At 34.1% G+C, this 26,645-nt stretch overlaps 1 protein-coding gene across 3 annotated transcripts in view; it reads right to left on the reverse strand.

Moving 5' to 3' along the window:
- LOC123311280 (D(2) dopamine receptor A) overlaps nucleotides 1–26,645 on the reverse strand; it is a 284,840-nt gene that overhangs the window by 198,884 nt on the left and 59,311 nt on the right. For 2 of the 3 annotated variants that reach the window (XM_044895162.1, XM_044895164.1), the window contains one exon: nucleotides 2,730–2,762. The exons of the other annotated variant lie outside the window; for it this stretch is intronic. In XM_044895162.1, the coding sequence (XP_044751097.1) occupies nucleotides 2,730–2,762 (33 nt within the window). The remainder of the gene's footprint in view (nucleotides 1–2,729; nucleotides 2,763–26,645) is intronic. 3 annotated transcript variants of the gene reach the window in all.

The raw sequence follows: 26,645 nt of genomic DNA on the forward strand, positions 1-26,645 counted from the left end.
TGTTCCATTGAGATTCCGAAATGGTTTAACTTTCTGTATTTCCAGCATTTGATACAAAATACGTTCCTATTACAATCAGTCGGGTCCCAGTTTAATGTAAACCTTATTTTCAAAATTTTCAGCAACTCAAATGAGATAGGCAAGAAGAATAAAGCAGTAATTCATCAGAAGATGTAAAGCATGTATTAGAGCTCATGGTGGCCACTCTGAGCACTTTTGGTGAAATTTTTTCAATAATACGATATTTCGAAATTGTTGATATGAAAGCAGAATAAAGCAATCATTATTTATTAGCTGTAGAGTATGTACAGGTATCAGAGCTCATGATATCCACTTTTAAACATCTTCAATAAAATGATATTTCAAAATTGTTATTTTCAGCATTTTTGTAACTTAGAAAAAAGGCTTGACTCAATATAAATTAAATACGATTTAATTTTTAGCCTTTTCTTTATTACAAAAGTGATAAAATTCACTTCATCACTTGAAATTTACTCAAAATATTAATTTCATAACTATTAGGTTTACTAATGAAAGAAAACGAGAGAAAATAATAGTTTTGAAATATCGTTTCATTGAATCAAGTTTCATTAAAGGTGACCATCAGGAGCTCTACTAGATGCTCCTTCTAATGAATGATCGCTTTATTCTTGTTGCATGCTTCATTTTAGTTCGTGAAATTAAAAAAAAAGCTTAACATCAAAATAGTAATAGAAATTTATTTCCTATTCAATGATGGAAATACAGTGAGTTATACCATTTCAGCCATATTATTTTTCACACCACGCTAGGTCTTACTTAGGAAAAAATGAGCAAAACAGAAAATTTGAGTTAGATGATTTTTTGAAAAAAAAACTATGCATGCGCCCCAAAAATCATGACTTTTACATTCGATAGCACATATATCCAGGAATACTCTACAAAAAACAGATTGCAAAAATTCCTTCATTAGCTGGCTCACCACCTAAAAGAGTTGAAAAGAGTGTAATTTTTTTTTTTTCGAAAATGTCGAATATCTTGAAAACCGAGGAACTTTCATCAAACATAAATCATATTTATCTGAACTGCCCTATAACGTCCTTTACCCGCAGGTATCATATTATCCATTCATTACGCCACAACCTATAAATATAATATCCATTTTACGGAACAGATCAAATGTGATTTGATTAATTCATATAGAATCACCATGGTTATCTCATCGTTGGCGTTGGGTGCATATGAGACATAACAGATTTCAATTTACTCTATGATATTTGAGTGCGGTAAGACCCAGGGCCTGGGTACGGGAAAGAAATAGAAGAAATTTTTCCGGCACCGTTTGATGAAGTGATTCTTTGCGACCTGAAATGAAGGATTGAACGCGCACGCTTGTAGATTTTTTTTTCAAATTTGACAACTATTTTTAACGGACAGCTGGAGAGTACAGTTAAATAAATAATGATCTTCCTACTGAATAATCCCATCAGTACAGTTCACGGAATTTTTTATTTCCATGTAATCAAAAACACAGTACCCATTTGAAATAAATACTGAAATAGCCTATCACGAAAGTGATTAATGGGTTTGGCAGAGTTCCAAAAATTAATTCACATGAAAAAACACTAGGAGCATCGTCATAACTTCTCGACTCGTGGACGTTTATTTCTGTCTATCTGCAGAATAGTGGCATGCTCTAGCGCTATTAGCAATCCTACTTACCGCGAATCGTAATAATAATTAGTAGGAACATAATTCTTGTGATTAATCTTGTAGACTAGTTCGGTTCGGCTAATTGGGTGTGTTTCGGCTCCATGAATCAGTAAAATAACTACTTCGAAATCAGCAAAGCCAGAATGAATCCAGATAGAACCACAAATATAAGGAAAAATCTTCACGGAAAATAAATTTCCTCGTATATATTTTCATTCGAAATAGTAAACAAAAATTGGTTCTGAAAAAAAAGATGATTCATTTTAAGCAAAATGGAAATTATTTGAACGAACATCAACTGGCAGAAACAGTTGAACTGTTGTGAATTTCCTCAAAACACCAGATAATGCGACAACAATAACAAAATGTACATCTGAACTGTGAAAGATGCTGTACAAAAGTTCAAAGATTGAAAATTTCCTTGGAATTCAGGAATCAGTGATAAACTGATCAAAATAAGAAAACATAAACGATTGAAGAGACTAAAACCCAATACCAGAGGCTTAGATAACATCATAAATTTCATTTAAGTAGGTATAGTGGGTTCCACCGTGGCATTTTTCTACTCTACAAATAAAGAAATCTTGAATAAAATGGCCCATATATGAGTCGGGAGCACTTAAGTGCTCGGCAGATTTTTAGTAATTACTAAGCACTAAGCCTTTCGAAAAACCGCTCAAATTACTAAGTAGTAACGCTGTTTTTAGAAAGTACTCGGGAGTACAAAAAGACTTCAAGTGATTCAAAAGGCCACCTTCTATGTAACCTTGAAATTTTCGATTTCGTAAATTGTGAATAAAATATTTCAAAATGGATTTTTCCAAGACACGGTACAATAATACATTGTTATTTAGAATATGTACCAAAAAATAAAAAAAAATAAAATTTTTCAAGAATGTTCTTTGTTTCCAAATTTTAGGCAAACTTTGCCTAGTCAATTTCATATTGATACATTACATAAAAAGTTATTGATACATTACATAAAAGGTATTTAAACTATTCAAAACAGATTTTTATCGTTCAATAACTCTACTTACGTGCGGTGGCTACTACTATCTCGAATAAATTACCTGAAAAATAAAACTTAATTAATGAAAAATTCAATACTTGTTAGTTCCTGCATAGTTAATACGAAGTGCGAGTCTTCAACTTGGAATAAATTCGGTAAATCAAAGTCGAATAGTGTTTTACATTTCGCTCTTTTAGATGTAAGAAAATTTTATATGTCCCAAGATATAACGTCATATATATTTTTTCAAATGGGAATGATAATTTTCATGAATATTCTATATTATCGAAGCATATCAAGTTTAGCATGCGTAGCGAATAACAAATTTTTATTTAGTTTAGAGATAAAGAAATCTGAACAACTGAATGAGTGACTATATCCTAAACGGAATTGAAACTTGTTTTGGACATTATGAAATATTTACTTAGGCAAAAATTGGCCCACAATATAAATATGTGTTATTCGTTCTTGTGACTCATCGACTCATGAAAGCAAAGATTATAGAGTTTGGCTTCATCTGGATCAGGAAAGAGTAGCCAAATTCGAAGCTAGTACCTACTGGCAGCAAGAATTCTCAATATCTATTGAGATTTCCTTGGAAGAAAATGCCCAAACATTGATAATATTGGGTGTCTGCCTGCATTAAGAGGTTATACCACGAGACTTTCTCGTCATCTCTACAAGGCGTAAAGGGGGAAAGACTTCCAGAATGTGGGGTAACCAGAACACTTGAACGATGAGTAGAAGTTACGAATATTAGAATAGTTTCCACTTCCTTTGAAAAGATAGCAGCACTTAACGAACGCCTTCTTTCAATTTCTCCAGGATACGAATTGTAGCCAATGGCTAGACTTTTCAAGACATTTTTCCATGTAGAAATACATAGAAGAGATAATTGCACCTCGGAAAGTTAATAACATGAATGAATATTGGTTCTTCAATAGAAAAAATTATTCGTTTTTCCATTTGAAGGATTTCTGACTTTCCGAACTGACTGAATTGAATCATAATGAAAACCCCATATAAATTAGTGGTTTCTGACGTAAGATATTCATTTTCTCTTTTTGAACTGACCTTTAAAACGGTATAGACCCCTCTTAACGCCAAACTTTGATTCGTCAAAAAACAGGTCAATTATTATGTTTACGGCATTTCCGTCTGGTAGATATTTAATTTGTTCGCAAACATTTAGTCTGTTACCTGGAGCAAAATGATAAGGTGAGTTCCTGGAATATTGTCATTTTTTAAGGATGAAATTACTGTGTCTCTATCTCTAGAATTCTCGTCTCTGATGACTGGCTTATTTGAACAAAGGGGAGTACGTTCATTTTGACATCTTCAGTGAGGGCACTCCGACGATGATTATTTGTTTTTCTTAAATGACCATTTTCCCGAAACTGTTTTTCAAACTTCCTCATGGTACTATACGTCATGGGTGGTAAATCAGGATATTTATCTCTGAATAAATAAAGAATTCAATCAAAACTATTCTCCTCTCCATGAACACTTATTCTTCTGCCGATAATGTGGTATCAGCACGACGCGACGGAGCACCAGAGATGTTGTCACTTGGTAAGACCAAACTTTCAATATAGAGAATGGATTGGTCTGCGTGGTCAGGTGCTATGGCCTTCGAGATCACCTTACTTGAATCCTTTGAATTATTCTATATAGGGGCATTCAAAACAACAAGTTTCCGCCGTGGAAATTAATAATCATGAACAATTAATGAAACAAATTTTTTATACAGTCGAATCCACTCAAAATAGGCTGTTAGTATACGATTTCCTTATTTTGCATTGCCAAGCCTGCGTATCAATGCTGATGTTTTTTCGAACACTTGATTTAATTATTTTTTCGTTTTTATATTATGTATATGATGAAAATGATATGCAGAAATATGGAACTCTAATATCGGAGATAAAGCCATATCAAAAAATTTTATTTCACATTTTTTTTCAAAAAAATCAGCCTGTACATGTCTCTCAATATTTCGCCCCGAGTTTTTAGTTACCCTGTATATGAGCTTGAAAATCCAATCCAAATTTAATTGAATTCAATCAAAAGTAAACTTTCAGTATGAAATCCTGTTTTCATTCCTTGATAACATTAGGATGATTTCAGAAATTCACTAAAATCTCGCAAATATCGAATCCGATTCCGAACGCACGTTTCCACTTCGAAATAAAAATATTATTTTCCACCCACTTGTCGTGCTCGTGTGTTTTTTCAAGCCAAGCGAGGGTGCGGAGATATTCGATGAAGGAAGCAACTGGAATGAGAGAGAGCCCCGCCGTGATATCATAAATTCTACACCCTCATTCTGTATCAACCTGCAAAATTGCTTTTCAGGTTAATGATTTAGATACCTTCATTTTTAGGTCACTTGTTTGAAATATGTGATCTGAAATTGGCCTGAAAGAATGGAAATGAATAAGTGGGAACATTGATTAACATTCCCTGGTCGGTGTGTCCCGCTTTGTTGGAGATGATGTGATGGAAATGGATGGTAGCTTTTATGATGCCTGATTTATATGTTTTAGTATGGAAACTCTCTTATTAGAACCAGTATTATATATAAAATTATTGAAAAATTACAACGTGAAATTTTTAATTGAAAACGTTCCAATCACTCACTATACATAGGTGACTCTGAATTTCATATGAATTTACAGGGTGTCCCACACTCGAGACAGAGTAAGTCGAGAACTATAAAACTTAGAGAAAGCCTCAAAATTATTAGATATCAGAAAACAGCTCGTAGATATCTTGATTCGTTCTCGAGCTGAAGAGCGTTTCTGAAAAATTACTGTTTCGAATATTTCGCCATATCTTGGTTTATGTTCGAGATATTCGAAAAACTCCACAACATTTCTTTCAGTTATTTTCATTTGTTATGTTATACTCGTAACGGATCATACGAGTTAATTACCATTTCAGAGATATAGAGGAGAGTCGAAAAATCGAAAACCATCTCGTTACCTGATTCCTGAACTGTTATCCGTTTCAAAGATATTTAGTTTCTCGACATGTGACACCTTTTACATATATAAATCTTGTATATTCGACTTAAACCAGTGCTCTTTCGAGTTCATCCTGGGCCTGTTCCGATATTGCTGGTTTTACTGACCCGCAATCGAATAACAATAGAACTTGAACGACTGGGCCAATAGGCATCGTCTCTGAAATACTGACAGTACTGTTCAGGAATATCGGAACAGACGGCCTATGTTGCATTTCTTTCAAAGCTTCAATTCAATTAATGGCCAAGAAAATTGGTCGATAGGGGAATGTATCAGAATGTACTCAGAAAAAAATTTTGTTTCATTCTGACAGCCCTAGAACGCCACCTCCAACCATGAACCGATTTTTTTCTATTCATAATGTTTTAAGGATTCCTTCTCCAGAAGGATGACTAAAATATCCCTAATATAATTTTTTGTTCATACTACAGCTCCGAGGATCAAAATTAACTATTCAGTTTACGATGAAGCGCATATCCCTCATTTTTCAAGTTCAGTATGTCCGGCCAAGAAAATTGGTGGATAGAGGAATGTTTTAAGGGTTCCTTCTCCACAAGATAGGTCAGTTCAAAATAGTCGGCCAAAAAAATTGATGGCTCAGGTACATAGAGTATCAGAATGTACTCAGAAAAAATGTTGTTTCATTCTGACAGCCCTAGAACGCCACCTCCAACCATGAACCGATTTTTTCTGAGTAAATCTGATACATTTCTCTATCAATTTTATTGGCCAGCCGTTTTAAACATTCGAAAAAATATAACATGCTCTCCATCGTCTACAGAATAGTGGTGATTCATTTTAATCGTTAGAGCTGGGGCTCTAGGGCCTTCAGTATGAAAAAAAAATTATGTTGGGATATTTATTCATTCCTCTATTTACTCTTTCCATCAATTTCTTTGACCGTCTATTTCGAACTGATATTAAACCGGAGTTGAAATCCGTAGAATATTCTGAATAGAAAAAAAAAGTTTGAAATTATAGATTATTAACATTAATTTATAAGCCTTGGTAAGAATTCACTCCATCTATCCTTGTATATAGCTTATTATTCGCATCAGCATTCTATTCTAAAATTTCTAAATAAGGGAACAAATTAACGGACTGCAGCATTGATATCATACATACGGTATTGACCGTGGTGGAATGGTCGTTCTTTTCGTTTATGACTTTTTTTTATTGATTTGGTGGTAAAAGATGGATTCACCGAAAAAATAGATCGCTGGGCTTACTAGTATTGATATAATTTTGTTTGTGTTGAATTTTTGCTGAGTTCTTGCATTCTTTTGTTCTATTTCCGTTATCTGATATAAAAGCTGATTGGATGGGTTGTGGAGTGGGTTTAGTCCTGTAAGTTTTCGTAAGCAAGTTCTTTCTGCTACTTCAATTATTTCCAGAATTGTTGTTGGTATGCCCATAAAAGTCCAATAAAGGTCTGCATATCATTTTGTATATTATAGTTACCGTTTTACTGCTAATTCCTAGGTTTTTATAAGTTACGGCCGGTTTCATAATCAAACCTAAACTCCCTTTAATTTCAAAGCTTCCTTTACCCTTACCAAAAATTACAGAAAAGAAAGCTTAAAGTGACTTCAAATTTGATTATGAAACTGGACCTTAGAGACCTAAAGTGTCGAGCTTGTGTGATACCTGTTTTCTTTTAGAATTTTAAGAGAAAGTGGTTTGAAGTTCATCATTTGAAAATACTTCAAGGTAGCTTTATATTGATTCGAAAGTATATGTTTAAAATTTCAACAAGATGTGTGATTTTGAAACAATTAAGAATTTGAGAGGAATGAAAGTATGAAAAAAAAATGTATGTCATAATCATTTGTAAACTATCCATCAATAAAGCATATTTCCGTCGGGTTTTTGCATAAGCAATTTGCATTATTCTCGTGATATTCTCGAAAACTTGTGATTAATCCATCATAATAATCGTTCAATGCAGGAATTGTATAACCATTATTTATTCAGTCAATCGGATATCTCACACATGTTCTTTCGGATTTATTAACTTTCCACAATAAGCAGTTTTGATGCAACTAAAATAAATAGAGCGCTTTCATAGTGACCCTGACGAACAATACACAAATGCTCAATATGTTCGATTTCAATCAGACATTTTTGTTCCATTCGTCTAACTAAAGAGAAGTTATTATTGGAGACCTCATAATCTCCGTATATCCTGAGGTTTCTTCATTCTCAATGAAAAGGGGAAAGCATGTATTAGTAGGGACTATTTTAATTTTATAATATATCAAGGCTGTAGAGAATATCAGCCACCATAACATATATCTCATGCAAAATTGTAAAACATAAAAAAATCTTTCTCAATATCAATGTCATACATACAAAATTAAGCTGAAATTTGAACTTTTCGAATGAATGTTTCATACTTCTCATAGTTTCATTCTTACGAACTCGCTCTATAGTGGGCTTGAATATTCTAGTCCGAAATTTGACAAATGTATATGTATATACGCCCATTTCTTTATGGGTTTCACAGTTTCACACCCTCACAAAATCAGGAGAGGATAATTATATGCCTTATTTTTGGTGAGAACTTAATTTATTTAATCAGACTGCAAAAACACGTCTGCTCGACTAGTTTCGGTGAGTTAACACATCACCATCTTCGGGAGCCAAGTAACAAGACGAGATGCAGCAGTCCTGTCATAGCTTTCTAAGTGGGCAGAAAAATCGACCGTCATACATATTTGTCAACATATAAAAAATATAACAGATACGAAACTAAAATTCAAGTCACAAACTTTGAAAATTTAAAAAGAATTTTCAAGTGAAGTGAATACACAAACAAAACAAAACAATTATATTGTATTGTTTTGTTTTGTTTGTGTATTCACTTCACTTGAAAATTCTTTTTAAATTTTCAAAGTTTGTGACTTGAATTTTAGTTTCGTATCTGTTATATTTTTTATATGTTGACAAATATGTATGACGGTCGATTTTTCTGCCCACTTAGAAAGCTATGACAGGACTGCTGCATCTCGTCTTGTTACTTGGCTCCCGAAGATGGTGATGTGTTAACTCACCGAAACTAGTCGAGCAGACGTGTTTTTGCAGTCTGATTAAATAAATTAAGTTCTCACCAAAAATAAGGCATATAATTATCCTCTCCTCATTAAGATGGTGAACGCCAAAGGGTTTAAAGAAGTTACTCACAAAATCAGTTCACTCAAAAAATTGAAAAAATGAAGTTCAGTAAAGAGGAGCTAAAAACCACTTAGATATAAGGGAGTAAATATTTGATTCCTCATAAATGAACATTTGATGGAAAACTCTTGAAAGTGTCACAAAATTTCTGAATTACCTCCACTTTTTATGGAGCAGAATATTTGCGGCTCTTGAAAGAACGTTTGAGAAATTATAAAGGACTATCTTGTCAGAAAAAAACGATATTAACCCTTTCAATATTCCACATATCAATTTATATTTTTAATAGTAAGATTAGGTACATGTTATTTGAAAACTGGAACTTTTAAGCACGTTCTTCCTTTATCGCAATTTGTAACCATTTTCAGGTTGCTGCGAAAAAAGTTTTACAGCATTTATTAAATTTGAAATATTAAGTTGGCTGGGATGACATTTTTTTTTAATATAACAATTGTAAAGTAACAGTATTCGCCTGTTCTTCATATTACTTTATCTACATTTTTTCAATTCGGCTCGGTTGAAAAGATTTTAAGTTTTAATTCACAAACTATTTTATTCTATAGAATGATTTTAGGAACATACTTTTTCATTGATGTAGCGAATCTTTCACGAACCTAAAATTCCACCCACATTCTTCATTATGACCTTCAAATACCTACCATAAAAATAGCAGAAGTTAATTCCTCAGAACCCAACTCTTATAAATAAAATGAATGCTCACCATAAAGAATATTTGATCATTTTGGAAAATAAAAATATTCTTTACATTTTCTCGTATACTGTGCCTTTTTTATTTAGGTAATAGTATATTCAAAAATAAACAATATCTGTGAAATTCGAAAAATTGGGGGTACCAACTTTCATCTATGCCTCTCCATCTACATATCTCTCTCATTGTTTCCGGTGAGTCCATGAGAGATAAGTCTTGACTTTGTCAAAAATCAGCAGGGTTGTTTACTTATTATATCATATAGGTAATATATTATACAGGGTGTTAGAACAACAACCCCTGAATTTTCAATAAGGAAGATGGGGTAAATTTCACCTCATTTAGAAGGTCTTTTCATACTGAGTTCAGCATATTGGTTTTTTCTTCATTTGATTCATTGATTCTTGAAATATTGACATTTGAATTTGAAACAACGATGGTATTGTCGTCAAGCAAGCTGTCTGAATCAAGCGAATTTATTCATGAATTTTGTAGATTTGATGAAACTCCATAACTGCCATACAGCCGACATCAAAATAATGTTCATTTCTCTCATCAACAATGAAAAATAACGAAATAATTTCAATTCTTTCTGCCAAAGAATAAACCATTTTCACCTTAATTGTTGGAGAAAGTAAGAACCAATAATAATGATTTCGTTGTCTAATTAACGGTTACCATCGTAACCACAGAATTAATTAGTCAAATAATTGATGATTTCACATAGCATGGTTAGCGGAATGACTGGTACTGTACGAAATTCAAAATTGAATATCTCGAAAACCAATGAATTAAATGAGAAAAAATGTATACGCTGAATTCAGCATAAAAAGGCCTTTCAAATGAGGTATCACTCACCCTATCTTTCCCATTCAAAATTTAGGGGTTGGTGTTCTAACACTAAGGGCTGAAGCGATATAGTTGTGAATATGACCTTAAAAGTGCTCCCCCTCGAAGCCTCGAAACAAAAATCGACGTGTCCGAGCATTTTTTCGAAATAAATTTATTCCGCCCGTTATCTCGTCTGTTTCGTTTTAAAAAGCCCATCCTGAATTGAATTTTTGAGGTTATGCTTCTCAAATAGAAGGATCAGACGTCACTGAGGAAGTTAGCTAGTAATTATATAAAGTCCAACCAAAATTTTGGGAGTTTTCTAGTTCAATTATCTACTTGTAAATAAAATCTTCCAGATATTAAGGGGAAACTGTAGTCGATTTCGCAATGAGGACATTAAATCTGAGTATAATCTATCACTACTGGGTCAGAAACCGAAGTGGGATAAGATTTCTTATGTAAAAATATTCGCAATAACTCATTCATATTTGGAAATAAATATTACCTATCTACCAAAACGTGCTCCCAAAGACGTCCTCGGTGCCTACCAGAAATAAAGAGAAAGAGGAAAAGGTGAAGGAAAAGGCGAATAGTAGGAAAAAGGGAAGAAAGGAAGAAAAGAACCCATAAGAGGAAAAATAGCTGTAAAAAACAGCTATTCTGGGGCTTTTTCGTTGTTGTTATCCATTTCTAGAACTTTCGGACATCTTCTTCACCAAACATCTTTACCTCGGGGGCGGTCACGTTTGATCTCCCTTAGGTGAGCCCCCTATCTCCACAAAAATGTTTATTTCCGCCTATGATAAACATATATACGAAGCTTTAGGCCTAAGACTCGATATTGACAAAACCAAGTCCACCAGAAAGCCTTCAAACAGTCGAACAGTTCAAATACTTGGGAAGCTTCATGAATACTAGGATTAATAGGGCTAACCTAGACACAGAAATACACAACCGTATCAATTCGGCATCACGGGCATTCTGGAAGCTAAAGGTCATAGTGTTTCAAAATCATGACCTCAATCTGAAGACCAAGACAGCTGTATGCAAATCAGTCGTCCTCCCAACGCCTCTTTACGGAAGCGAAAGCTGGACGCCCTACAGGCGACATATTAAACAGCTTGAACAAACGCAACAACGTCATCTAAGACAGATAATGCACATCAGATGGTTCCACAAAGTTTCGAATGCAGAAGTCTTGCAACGCGTGAGTTGTACAACAATTGAGACTCAAATAACGAGGGCCCGACTCAGAAGGAGCGGCCACATTCTGAGGATGCAAGACACAAGACTCCCCAAAATAGCTCTGTATGGCAAATTGAAAGCCAGAAGCCCGGAAACCAGGAGGCAAGTATAAGCGGTTTAAGGATACACTACATCAATCCCTGAAATCAGTTAATGCCAATCATAACTGGGAACAACTAGTGTTAGACAGGTCACACTGGTTGTCTATGGTGCACAGTTATAATGGAGACTAAGAAGAATACAGCGGCAGCCAGATCTGGTTGGTGACTATCCATGTCCGGAGTGTGGAAAGATCTGTAGATCACGGTTGGTTCTCTTCAGTCACAGGAGGGCACACAGTCGCAATTAGCCCTAAGAAATTATAAGTCTGTTCTTTTTTTTTGTCTTTTTGTAGATTCATTCCCTGTAACGACATAAAGCAATGAATGAATGAAATAATGATAAAAAAATATGCTCTTTTTGTTTGATCGAAAAACATATCTATTCTATTTTAAACTGTTTACTCAATAAAGATTATTCAATTACGTGTAGGTACCTACTGAATGAATATCAATGTGTGACCAATATCAATTATTACATCCATTACTCCGCCTCTATGAATAAATTTTATTTAACTCATAAATATACTTTATTTCTTGTGAAATCTCAACTTAACCGTTGCTGTGTAAAAATGGGGAACTCGGGAACTGATACATCGATTCACTAGGTAACAACAGTTGTAGTAGTAGTAAGTAATAGAAATTATGAATAGCTACCTAAATATAAATATAAGGACCATTTCATACAAATCTTAAAGTTACATTTTCATTGGCACAAAAATTGTCATTAATATTTTGAACTAAATAATTGTGGTATTTGGTAAGGGCGGCAAAATTTGAATAGCCTACCGGCGGCAAATGTGTGAATATGCCACTGAGGTTAGGTTAGCTTAACTCTATAATCTTTGCACCGAACGGGTAAATTTGAATACCCTACCGGCGGCAATTGTGTGAATATGCCACTGAGGTTAGGTTAGCCTAACTCTATAATCTTTGCACCGAACGGGTTACTGTTGTAGAAGTGTAGCCGAGTAGGTGTCAAAAAATGATCTATAGTTATTTCAAACTACGTATTATTGGTGTTCAAATGTACAAGGGCAACCTTCATAACTATCAGAGATGCCGCTTCAGATTGATATCGACTCGACGTGCCGTGTGAATTCCAACAGCAGTTGCTTCCTATTTTTCTTATCCGATCGAAATTGACGAACAGTCTCAATAAGTTCCGCATCAAATGTTTCAACGCTAGTGGAGATATCTGGAATATCTCCCTATCACCCTTCCACTGGAGTGTGTTTCAAAAATGGTGTAAGACGAAAATTTCTCTTAACGAAAGAAGTTATATAACTTTTGTTTCTCATTCAAAAACGACCCTGTCGACCCTATTACAAATCTCTCGAATGGTGCCACGTTTTACTGCAGTTTTCTGCTCGGCGCATGGTTGATTTGGCGTTGGTATTTTTGACTTCGGTTCAAGTTCAGCAATGAATATGAATTATCAAATATTTTACACACAATATTCAATATAAAATTAGTGATATTTAATGTGAAATATAATATAATAAATATAAAATAAAGAATGGGAAACTAAAAACGTAAAATATGAGTGAAGAATGAAATCTTTATAACAAGAGATATCTAAACAAAATATAAAATATGAAATGAAAAATTTTATTATATAAATAAACACAAGTTTTAGTCACATCTCATGAAAAATATGACATAACGATGTATTAGATTTTATTCAAAGTTAGAACTGTGTAGCATCCCTTTCGTTTCTTTCTTATATTCGCATAAAGCTGCATTCACAATCAATTCGCGGGTCGAAGTGCACTTCGGCACGAAATTTACCATTCGCAATAATCTTGGAACCAAATACTCAAATGAATCAAAAATATAACTGATCAAAACATACGCATCAGCATCATCTACAGCCGGCACGAAATTCCTTGCCGAAGTGATAGTTTGCAACTTGCAAGAAATTTTGTGAATGGTAACGGAGAACGCCATCTGCTAAGCTTCCGTGCCGAAGGGTGAATGTAGCTTAATACTCTCGAAGAACTCTTTGATTTCTTGCTATGCACTAGTTGACCTAATTTTCGGTATATGTATGCGTATGATGCACTGCTAGATGAACATAGTTAATATGAATAATTGGTATCACAGGTGAATACGGCCGAAGAAACAGAACTTTTCGATTGAGTGTCTTCGAATCGATTTTTTGGCGATGCAATATGGGGATAGGCATGCAGGAAATTAATTTTTACTACACCCGTTCGTTTTTACCAACGTTTTTCGAATACCTAAATCAGTTTCCTGCAAAACTGCGTGAAATAATTGAAGGAAAAGAGCTGAAAATGAGTGAAACAAAATGGAGAAAAAGCAGTCATAGAAAAATAAATGCTTTTCTTGAATGAGACTGCCGTTGACCGAATGCCGGAAAGCGGTGGTTTCCGCAATCAATTGTTTTTCTCAAATTTCAAAATAAACAGGGTGGCTGATTTTGAAAGATCCACTGAAAAAGCTCCTTGGGGAGTGCCTGATTCTAAAAACGTTTCGAATTGTTGTTTTTTAGTCTTCAGGGGGACATTGAATTGTCCTTGGAGTTAGATTTCAAGGTCATTAAGGTCTAGTAGATTTTTTTTTGGAGATATTCATATTTTCTTCGCACAATCACATTCTTCGTGGAAAACTAGGAATATTTGTCTATTTCGTTTTTGTTATAAAATAAATCTTTGTATACAGGGTGAGTCTTCGACTCGTACAAATATTTTAAGGGTAGATTTTTGAGGTCAAAAGAAATGTTTTTTTTTCTCAACCATTTTTTCCGAATTGACTCGGTTTAAAAGATGCAGGCTGTTGAATAACCATAAAAAATGTTATTTCAAGTTCTATATTATACAAACTGCTTTATCGAATGGAATTAATTTCGGAACAGAGTTTTTCATTTATTTGATGAATCTTTTTCGAACACAAGATATCACCCTTATCTTCTAGTTTTTTCATCATGATCATTACGCGTATACCATAAAATGCCAAAAATTCAAAGAACCCAACTCTCGAGACTAAGTTGGACGGTATCTAATGAATATTTGAACTTGTTGTAAAATAAAAGAATTCTTCATATTTTCTCCTATAAATAATAGCCGTTTTCGTAAAATTTGATGATGATGAAATAAAAAATGTCTGTGAAATACTAAAAATTGGGTACTTTGACCGAATGCAACTTTTTCTAAAAAGATCCACAGTGTGTAGTGTTACAGATTTCAGATTTATCTAGTTATCCTGAAGTTAATTCTGTTTTTCCAGGGGTGGCACAACTCATTATGGAAACTTAATATGGATATATATCTTTTTTTAACAGGGCTGAATGTGAAAAATTGTTATAGGTAAAAAGTGTTCCTTTTGACCTCAAGAATCTACTGTTGAAATATTTGAACGAGTCAAAGACTCATCCTGAATAATATATGAAGTGTTTTATGCTCAGAAATCTCAGAATGATTATTATATGATGAAAATCTTTTGCACACAAACTCCTGAGCATATTTAAAGAAGTGAGTATGGAGATGTGTCAGGCCCGGATTTAGGGGGGGGCAAGCGGGGCGCTTGCCCCGGGCGCCAGCTCAAGGGGGCGCCAAAATCAACCAGAGGTTAAAATTTTTTTACTTTTGATTTTCTCGTAAAAAATTAATTTCCTAGTGCTAAAATGGAAAGTGTAGAATGGAAACATGATAAACCATCACTATGCCTAAAATCTTTAAAATCAATGAGGGATCAATTAACTGCATATTATTCAGTCATCTACGAATGACCGCCACACTTGGGTGAAAAAGGTTGAAAGATCTGATATGTTCACACTGCGTGCAGCAGTAATTTCTTTGCCTGTCGACTCATCGCCTTCTCATCTGGAACTAAGGGCCAAAATTTCCGATTTTCTATAGACCATAACTTAAAAACTAATCCTTTCAGCATAATTCTATTTGCATATTCGTAATCTATGCCTTAGTAAAAACACCAATTTTGGTGGAAATCAGTGAGATTGAAATTTTTTCAAATTTTCCATAGATGTAGGTACCGAGTTTTTCACCATAATTTGAGCCCCCCTTTAACTTTGTTACTAAGAGAGGTACAAAAAATAATTGTTTTATACAAAAGTTTCACGAAATGGAGTGTTTTAAAATGTTTTCACAAAATGAAATATATACAGACTGGGCGATTTTTTGAAGAATATTTTTGGTCTCCGATCAAAACCGAATTCATTCTGTACACTAATTCGAGGGCGTAGAACAAGAATATGCAAACAGATTTTCAAAAAAAAAACCATTTTTCAAGTTATGGTCGATGGAAAATCGGAAATTTTGGACCTTCGCGGAAAAATTCATAAAATCTGAACTATTCGTGATAGATGAATGAAGTGTGGTTTTTTATATTCGCAAAGAACCAATTCATCACAAAAAAAAACAGCATATGACTAGTGCCTTTTTTCTAGCTGCTACAGCTCTTCAAAGTTGACCAATATTTCCGAAATTTTGCACTAAAAGTGATTTATTCCTCAAAATACTGATCCTCCAAAAATCTAATTGCATATTCGTGATCTACGACCTTGAATTAATATGTAAAATGATCCGGGTCGACATATGTAGCTAAAAAAATAAATTTTTGTCCGGAATAATTTCGTTCATGAAGTGCGGGTAAAAACGATAGACGAGGGCGGGTTGTAAACGACATTCTTGTAAATACAAACTTTTTTATTTTTCGCACGATTGCAACCCGAGTCATTTTTTTTACTAATTCGAGGTCGTAGATTACGAATATGCAATTTTTGGGAGTATTTTGGGAAAAGAATAACTTTTAAAGGAATAATGAGAAAAAATATGTTTTGATGGAACAATGGGAAAAAAATAAGAGTGATTTTTTTCCCAAAGTACTCATCTTAGGAAAAATCTAATTGCATAATCTATACCACCTCGAACTAGTGAAAAAAATAACTCGGGTTGAAAGCGATGACGAATATGCAATTAGATTTTTCCTACGAACCTTAGAGGGGGGGGGGGGGGGGGCCCCCTCATGAATTTTTGCCCCGGTCAGAAAAAATCGTAGATCCGGGCCTGCAGATGTGTTTGTCATAATGGTCGTGGGACATAGGATATTGAAGTACATGTAGTTCGTCAATTAAGGCGGAAACACATTATTAACACGCGACGCGAGGTGACGCGTAAATTGTACGCGCGTGGCGTCGCGTCGGGTGTTCATAGTATGATTCTGGTCTATAGAAAACAATACATTTGATTCGACTCAAGACGCATCACGTTTCATCAGGTCGCGTCGAGTTTTAATAATGTTTTTCCGCCTTTAATCGTTTTAGACCACAAGTGTTGGAATCCTTTTCTGGGAAGGAACATAGAAAGGCCAAAATATTTAGGTTATCAGATTAATAATTTTGAATCTGATATCATGTGACCGACAAAAAAAGCTCAATGGGTAACATAATATCAAAAACAATTGCACCAATTGCTTTAATATAAAACCCCAAAACTACTATAATTCTCTACTACTCTAGGGATCTGAGACACCTCGTACATTTATCTGAAGAAATTGGGTTTCCATATATCAAAAGTTTATATATTTAGGTATTTTTGGTGGATACAGCTAAATTCCTCGTAACTTACTCAGTATTCTTTTCGTTCGTATAATTCCATCATTTGTATCCAAAGTAATTTACTATTATCACTGTAAACTCTAAGTCTTTCTAACGTCCCCTCTCTGCTAGATAATAGTAAAACTACGATACTTGATATCTGAAAGTTCGTTGATTTCATAACAGAAGCTATCATGTGTCTGAACTAATTGCATTCATTTTATATTCACCTGCTAGAAGGATATATCGTTTCGTTTGGCTTACAAAATAATAAAGATTTAAATCCTTGCATTGCGAACATATCCATTATAGTGGGAGAAGAAAAGAAACGAAATCTTTTTTTTGCCAGGCAATTTGATAAATATATTTATCAAATTGCCTATATTTATCAAATTGCCTATATTTATCAAATAAAACTAAGTAACCTCCCATTCAAACTTTATTTTCTACATTCTATACTCATAATCTTGATCTGATGGATACTTTGTAATCATCTGCATTCGTGAAAATACCGAATTTAATCATGTGATACAGAGGACAAAGCTTTCAGAATGCAATCAGGGCCCTGTAAATCGATCTGCATCAGTTTACGGTCGTTTAACCATCACGCCAATTGCTTCTGCTTCGGGTTAGCATCAAGGGATCAAACAGAGTTGAAGCGATTGGATTTCGTTATCTCTTGTCAAAACTGATAATATCGTTTCATCTCTGACATTCATATTGAGGGAGAGTTTCACCCGATATCTTCTGAGACACTCGATAGACACCCGAAACATAATCGTTGTCAACGGCAGTAGTTATCACTTCGCAAATAACCCCATCCGACAAGGCAAACAGCATTAATGAATTCGGCCCTAAATGGTAACCCAAGGAGTGTTGTGTAATGTATATCTGCATTAGGAGAGAAGGTGAATTTCCACCAGGCTTCTTAAAGTTTCATTACATATTTCAAGAAATAAAATACCTATTCCTGCTTTGACTTCTGATCGGTGGTATAAATATAAATCTATCTATACTTTTGGAATAATAAATTCCGCTTGATCACTTGAATAAATTATACGAAAATGGCGACAATATATGTAACAAGCTCACATACCATAGATTTGGGAAATGATTGTTAAATTCAACTTGTCATTTTTGAAAACGGTGACCTATTTTTATCTCAAAAAGAAGTTTGAATATGCTTTATAACTCAGACTATTTATTAGGATATATACCATGCTTCAGAATTCGGATCTAAATTTTGAAAAAAATAAAACATACTCGGGGCGGTGTATAGTTTGAAAAAATTATAATTAATGATTATATGTTGATATTTGGTAACGAAATTAAATGATAAACCCCTATTACAGCGAAAGTAAATATATTGCAACTCAAATCTAAAAAAAACTAAACAAAACAATCATCCTTGATGATTTCTTTGTTCAAATAACGTAAATAATAATATCCTGCGAAAAATCGTCATATTTCCTGCTGCCAATGCGCCGCTTGTATTTATTCGGCATTGTCCCAAGTCTACCCAGTGAAACAACAAAATAAATGAATGAGATCCGTGTTGCCGTTTGATTCGTAAACTAACCTTGTTTCAGGTATCGATTGAAATTTATTCTGGGAGGATTCTGCATTTCCTAAAACTTTTTGAATTTTCACTCCCAATCTCTGAAAAAAAATCTCTGTTTCTATGTATTGACAATTAATGTCAAACAAAAGATGCAATTCAGAAGATTTTCGAAAATTGATTTTCGTCTGATGAAGGAGTCTGATATAGACTCCGAAACGTTACAATATAAAATTATAATTTCAACGTTCTTTATTTTCAGTTCATTGTCAGGCAACAATTTTTTCTGGTTGATTTGCTCCTGACAAATTAGTGCAAGAATTTAGGCAGGAGCAAATCGTTTATTTCATTTTTTAATTGATTTCGTTTCAGAGATTGGGAGTGAAAACTCTAAAAAGTTTCAGGTAACCTTGTTTCGTGACATATCTAATATCCCATGTATCCAGAAGAAAAAATTACACATGCACATAGTGAAACGCATGTTCAGGACACTAGAAGGTATAAGGGCCATAAAAAACGCGCTTTTACTCTCCTGAATTCCTTAATTTCAATTCAAACGATCTGGTCACGGCAAACTCAACAGAAATTAATTGTTAAACTAACCGAAGTGGCGCTTCACAATCTAATAAGTTTGTCCCTTCACTCATAAATGGTAAGAAACAAAGAAATCTGCAAGAGGGGTAGTTGTTCCAAGTTACAGGACTGTCCCAAGTCACCCGAATCTACCGGTACTCTTCTACAAGATCAGGCCAATTTTCATTGATGAGGAGGAAATTGGGAAACTATTTTTCTATTCCGGGGTGTCCCGGATGGATTAGATATGTTTTTCAAATTTGAATAGATATTTACCAATATATCTCTTGAGCGGGATCACCGATTTGGTTGATATTTGAAAATAAGTTAGATCTGAGCAGTTTCTAAAATACTCCAGTCAAACATCATTCGATTGGTAGGATCTGCAATCGTTTAAAAAATTCGGATAGTTCTATGAAGTTTGTGAAATCAGCCTGTATAGCGAATTTTGTCATCCTTTTGATATCTGCTTAATCTTTTGGATTCATTTATTCAATTCATTGAATGAAATTGCATGGCACCATCAAAGTTTCTGAGGTCTGAATTGTTTTGCCCAATAGAGTCAAACAATTATACTTTCAGATCGATATTCAACATCGTGTTCATCCCAAAACGAAGTAAAATTTTGAATCTTAATGAATTTCAAGAATCAAATAATGAATGAATTTAATTCGATAGTTTTTCTAGCAGCCACCTTCGATTTACATCCCACTTTGGCTTCCACATAACTGTTTTAAGTGTGATACTTAACGTTAGCACACCACGACAAGAAGTTTTCCATACAGAGGCTTAACTATACAGGGCGAGACTTTGACTCGTACAAATATATTTTAACAGTAGATTCTTGTGGTCAAAAGAAACACTTTTTTTCTATACCAGTTTTTCCAAGTATTAGGATTAATCATTTCAACCAGCTGAAAATCAGCGAATTATCAGAAAAAACAAGCATAAACTTACTTTTTCCATTTCATTTGGGGAGCAAAATGATATTTATAAACAATAAATGAATAATTACCAATTCATACATATTGCATATTCTACTCTCGAATTCTTTGAATCAGAGTTGCATGCGGAAGAAGTATACCTAATTTTTCGAATTTCACAGATATTTTTTATCATTACAAATTACTCGAAAACGACGCATTATACGAGGAAATATGAAGAATACTTTTATTTTAGAAAAAGGCCAAGGAAAAAAGTGTTTCTTTTGACCTCAAGAATCTACTGTTGAAATATTTGTACGAGTCAAGGACTCACCCTGTATAATAAATAGCCTCCCTTTCACTTATATATCTTCATCTCCAGAGGACGAATAAAGCCTTACTTCTCAATCATTTTCAATTTGGAGTTCTAGTATCTTGAAAGCACCCGGACTATTCGATGGAGCAAAATGAATCATGAGAAAATAGTGGCTCATAGCTGAAGGACCTCAGGTCGATGGCCATTAAAATAAACTTTTTCTCTCTCTCTCCTTCCTTGACAAAACGAACGAATTGTTTGAACAGAATCAAAATTTAAAGGAAGGTAATTTTAGTTTTGATGGATAGTAAATTGCCAAGAAACAATTGACCTAAAAGAGTAGTACATAAGACGTATCCAGAAAAGGAGGGTGAAGTTATGGTTGTCGACCAGTATCCAAGCTCTATAATAATAATAATAATAATAATAATAATATTTATTTTCATGATCAAAAATACAATTTTGAAGAGAAAACAAGTCAAAAGCAAGAGAAAAAAAACAGAGATGTTCACACAAGAAAACTATGACTCAAATATTCACTCATACAATATGGTTCCAAATCAACAAGTAGTTTTTGAACAACTTTTTTGAATTTTTTTATATCTGCTATAATTTAATATTTTTTGGGCAACTTGTTGTACAAAACAAGGCTCATGTATTCTACGTTTCTTTGTGTTAGCGTGAGAGAGCACCTCGGAACATGGAATGAGTGTATGCGCCTGGTCATATTTAGATTCAAATATTTTTCAAAATAATGGAAGTTATTCTTCACGAATACTAGAGTTCGATATATATACAGTGCAGTTACTGTTAGGATGCCTTCTCTTTTGAATATTCCTCGGCAGGATGTTCTGGAGGATAAACTCAGCATAGTTCTTAAAGCCCTTTTTTGAATCACGAATATTCTAGAAACATCAGAACTGTTTCCCCACACGATGATTCCATAGCCCATGATTGACTGGAAATTAGAGAAGTATACAGTTTTCAGCAACTCAAAGTCAGTCTGCTGTTTTAACATTCGAAGAGTGTAAAGAACTGAATTTAGTCTTCGTTGGAGTGCATCAATATGATTGTGCCAGTTGAGATTTCCGTCTAATATAATACCGAGAAAATTGGTACTCTGGTTAACTTTAATATTATGTCCCAGAAGATCGACACTCTCTGGCTTTTGTATTCTGTTGTGTGAGGTGCAGAATATTAAACATTCAGTTTTATTCAGGTTCAAGCTGATTTGATTCCTTTGACACCAGTTCGTGATTTTAGAACATTTTCTTTGTGATACTTCAACTACCTCAGATATGTTGGTAGCCGCAACCAATATATTAGTATCATCCGCATACATGACTACGTCTTCGCCATCCTCCTTTTCTTCTATCATATAGCGGTTCCCTTCCTCTCCGTGAATTGCATTTACTTGAAAAATTGCGTTCATCATAATGGGCTCCTCGATGAGAATGTACTCTGGCAGGTCGTTTATATAAACCAGAAAAAATAATGGTCCCGCGATACTCCCCTGAGGTACCCCAAAGCGCAAGATTTCATCGTCCGAAATGAAGATAGCACCATCGATCTCCATGGATACTCTCTGGACTCTACCCTCCAGATAGCTCCTAATCAGATCAAGTTGTTTATCTCTGATACCGTAGCTGTAAAGTTTATCAATTAATATGTCATGGATGACGCAGTCAAAAGCTTTGGAGAAGTCGAGGAATAGCCCCGCCGAAATCTCACCGCCCTCCAGTGCTCTAAGAATCGATCTCGTCAGTTCAAATATAGCGGTTTCCGTGCTCCTTGTCTTCAAAAATCCATGTTGAAATTTAGAAAAAATATGTGATTTATGAAAAAAGTTCAGAAGCCTACTCACCAGAACCTTTTCGAATAATTTTGAAAATGAAGTAAGCAGACTTATCGGACGATAATTATCAAGATCATCTCTATTCCCTTTCTTATAGAATGGTTTCACAACAGTTATCTTGAGAGATTCTGGGAAGACACCCTCTTTGAATGCCATATATGTACATTATATGAGCTACCGGTCTCGCAACAACTTCAATTGACCTCTTGATAACTGTCATGGGTATTCCGTCATATCCAAAAGAACCTTTGTTTTCCATAGCCTTCGCAGTCCTGATGACCTCATCTGCTGTAATTTCAAAAAGGAAAAAAGACCTTTCATTGTAGCGAAGAGGTCTGGTATCTGAAGCATTGAAATAGTGAGTAGAATTCTGAGTACCGAGGGAGGCAGGAACATTTATAAAGTGCCTATTGGAAGCATTAGCAAGTGCTTGTGGCTCATCAGACTTTAGCTTCTCAGTATCATTCCGGGGTTGAGTGTTTAGAGTTGACTGAAAAAATAGGTTATTCAGGGGAGGAGAAAATGTTGAAGTGAAGATTAATCTTTGAATGTTGAAATCAAATGTTGGGTTGACATAAATAAAGAATAAATTGATGAAAAAAATAAGTTGTCGGTCAACAAACTTGTAAAAATCAAAATGTTTTCAACACAAGGTGTGTTTACTTGTATGAATCCAAATAGTCATTATACAAACTATCTGACTGAGTTTGTTCGGAGTATTGTATAACTGATGATTTGTTATGTATTTAGATGGATCCAAAGTATGTTAGAATAAAAATGTGTTACAAGTTGACAAATGAATGAAAGTAAAGAATGGGAAAAACTTTACTCTCTTTCAGTTGATAATTTTTGTTATCAAAATATCCAAAACACTGAATCAGCCAGAAGCAACCAGAGGTCAAGTTGAAGAAATCACCATTGGTCCTTCGAGCCGGATAATAAGAAAGTCTGAACAAACATTTGATGTCAAAAAGGATTGTTTGAAATCCAGAATTATGTCACGAAACATTAATTGGAAAATTCACCGTAGTTTGAAAACACGACAGTGAATGACAGATGGAAAATCGTCACCCAAAACAAATTGTGTAATATCATATCCCAAACCAAATTATCGTTCGAACGGATGTTTCATAAAAAAAAAATTGTTACGTTAATGGTTGCATGCCGAAAGGAGAGTGAAAACCCTCAACTAAATTCAATTCAAACTCGCATAATTTGTTCTGATAACATGGTGATAACGCTGCAGACGGAGTAACTGCGTCGGCGGATGGTACCAACGCGATGCAGTTGAACAGAAGTCCGGCTATGAGGAGGAATATAAGGGAACACCCCACATTTGGTTCCAATGATGTATGCTTGGAAAGGCCTTCAAGCTCACTAAAGAAATTAAGGTGGAAAATGATCTGATCAAAAAGGAAGTATGTTACATGCAAGTCAGATTTGACAAAGCTGAACAGGATGCAGTATCGAACAATGTAGTAATTGGAAATAAGTGAAATCTACTGACAAAAGATTGTTTCCGATTCAAAAATAACGAATTCAATAAAAGTTTGAATTTAAAATAACGAAAATTCGCCTCATGATTCGGAATGAAAAAATATTTTGTCAGTAGATTCTACGTGAAAAAGTGCCTGTAGAAGGTTCAAGTTTCAGATCTGTAACGTTGAAGATAAAAAATTATGAGAAGTTTTCGAAATCGTCAAGCAATCGTAGAAGGCTACGGTTTTCACCATTCTTTGTTTATTTGAAAAAGAGCTAGGAAATGTGTCATCCGTTTTTTTCTAGCTCGTATAGTTCTCGAGATCCTCTCAGTAGATAACGAATTTTGCCAGCCATTAGACCTTATTGAAAATGTTTCATTATAATGACTCCACATATGCCATATCAAAATGTGCGTGGCTGGTTTATTCTCTTCTGTACCAACATGACAACTGCGGTATTGCCCTTGTCTGCTACACCAATGATTGGGGTTGTTCTGAATGAATTGTCTTTTCAAGGTCATACTACAAGAAATTGGGTCTCCTGTGACTGACGAGGTTGGTCATGGCTCCTCAAAACTTAAATCTCATGTTATTTCTCAGCTCTTCTCCATGTGTTCTGGAGTTTATAAATGCTATTTTAACGTGACACCATGTCAACAACATCCTCTGGTATGCATACACCAGTATATCTATACCTTTTCAAGTTTAAATTGGCGCTAATAATAATCAAAATGCCATTAGTCAATTTCAAATTGGCAATATCAATTTCAAACTGGCATTACTCAAAAGCAACTTGGCAATAATCAAGTTCAAAAGTAAACAGTAATAAAAGTTGATTCTGAAACACAATAAGAGTCTGCAATCGTCTGTTTTTATAACTCATTGAAAAAACGCACGATTGTGCTTATCTTCCGTCTCTGTTTCGTAAATAAAACGAAATGGGAAAATAAAGAATTTGCAGAGATAAAGAGAATATCGTTCATATATGTCGAGGTGAAGGTTGTTCATTGTGCAAAATTTATCACTCATATCCAAAGATTCATTGCAAGATATGCAAGATATAATTTCGAGAAAATTCGTTATTCTCGAATGGTTTTAATCGATTACATTATTTACTGTGTATGTCATTAAGGCCCGGTACTTTCACGTTCGAATAAATAAATTTATTCGATAGATAAGTCTTATTCGTAGGATAAGTGAATATGCAGTCTTTTCACTTTCAGATAGTCTTATTCGTCGAATAAATCTGTCATTGAAACTCGTTAATAAGATTTTATTCGTCATAGATCGAATGTCGGTACGTCATTATTGGTTGAATTTTTAAGATTCTGGATGTATGGCTATTTTTTGAGTGATTTTCACGAAATATTCGCTTTGTAGTTGGAATTATGACAATTTCTACAATACGGTCTCATATGTTACATTGATCAGTGAAAAGTAGTATACCATGTTTTCATAGAATTGTTATTCGTCAAATAATTTCATCTGAAAGCACCGAAATAAGGTATCCTTCAGATAGGAAATTATTTGACGGATACTTATTGACAGTGAATAAAATTTATTCGAAGGTGAAAGTACCGGGCCTAAATAAAATTGTTTCATTAAATAGGTAAATTTTATTCTAATGGAGAATTCAAGTTCAGAATTGTCAATTTGATTTTGTATTTCTGAACGATGCTGTCTATTTTCTTTTTTCTCTTAGATGAAAATAATGACACCACCTGTCAGACCTGTTTTGTTCTTTTTTGTTTTGTTTCATTTCATGCCAGGGAGTACCCATTTAATTTAAAATGACTTAATTGTTTTCGTTTTTGTTTTGTGAAGGTTTGAACCTTCTGAATTAGAGTTTGGCTTTGGACAGGAACTTATTTGACTGAAACTTTATTTATTTTATATGCTTTTTATATGATTTCAAGATTGGAGCATTTTTTTGTATTAAGTAGGTACTCACACTATATCCACCTTTCAGTATGGTTTTGAAGATGACTGTATTATACTTATGCCCGGTACTTTCACCTTCGAATAAATTTTATTCACTGTCAATAAGTATCCGTCAAATAATTTCCTATCTGAAGGATACCTTATTTCGGTGCTTTCAGATGAAATTATTTGACGAATAACAATTCTATGAAAACACGGTATACTACTTTTCACTGATTGATGTAAAATAAGACACCGCATTGTAGAAGTTGTCATAATTCCAACTAGAAAGCAAAAAAAAATCAACCAATAATGACGTACCGACATTCGATCTATGACAAATAAAATCTTATTAACGAGTTTCAATGACAGATTTATTCGATGAATAACACTATCTGAAACTGAAAAGACAGCATTTTTACTTATTCTATAAATAAGACTTATCTATCGAATAAATTTATTTATTCGCACTTGAAAGTACCGGCCCTAAGAAACATGTCTGCCGGAAAATAAATTGTTTTCAAATAATAGCGGATTTAAGACTATAAACCTTTTTTATTCTGATTTTAATGCCAGTTTGAAATTGATATTGCCAATTTGATTTTGACTAATGTAATTTTGATTCTGATTAGCGCCAATTTGAAGAGGTATTTTCTC

This window comes from Coccinella septempunctata, chromosome 4 (assembly GCF_907165205.1).
Source record: "Coccinella septempunctata chromosome 4, icCocSept1.1, whole genome shotgun sequence".
Lineage (NCBI taxonomy): Eukaryota > Metazoa > Arthropoda > Insecta > Coleoptera > Coccinellidae > Coccinella > Coccinella septempunctata.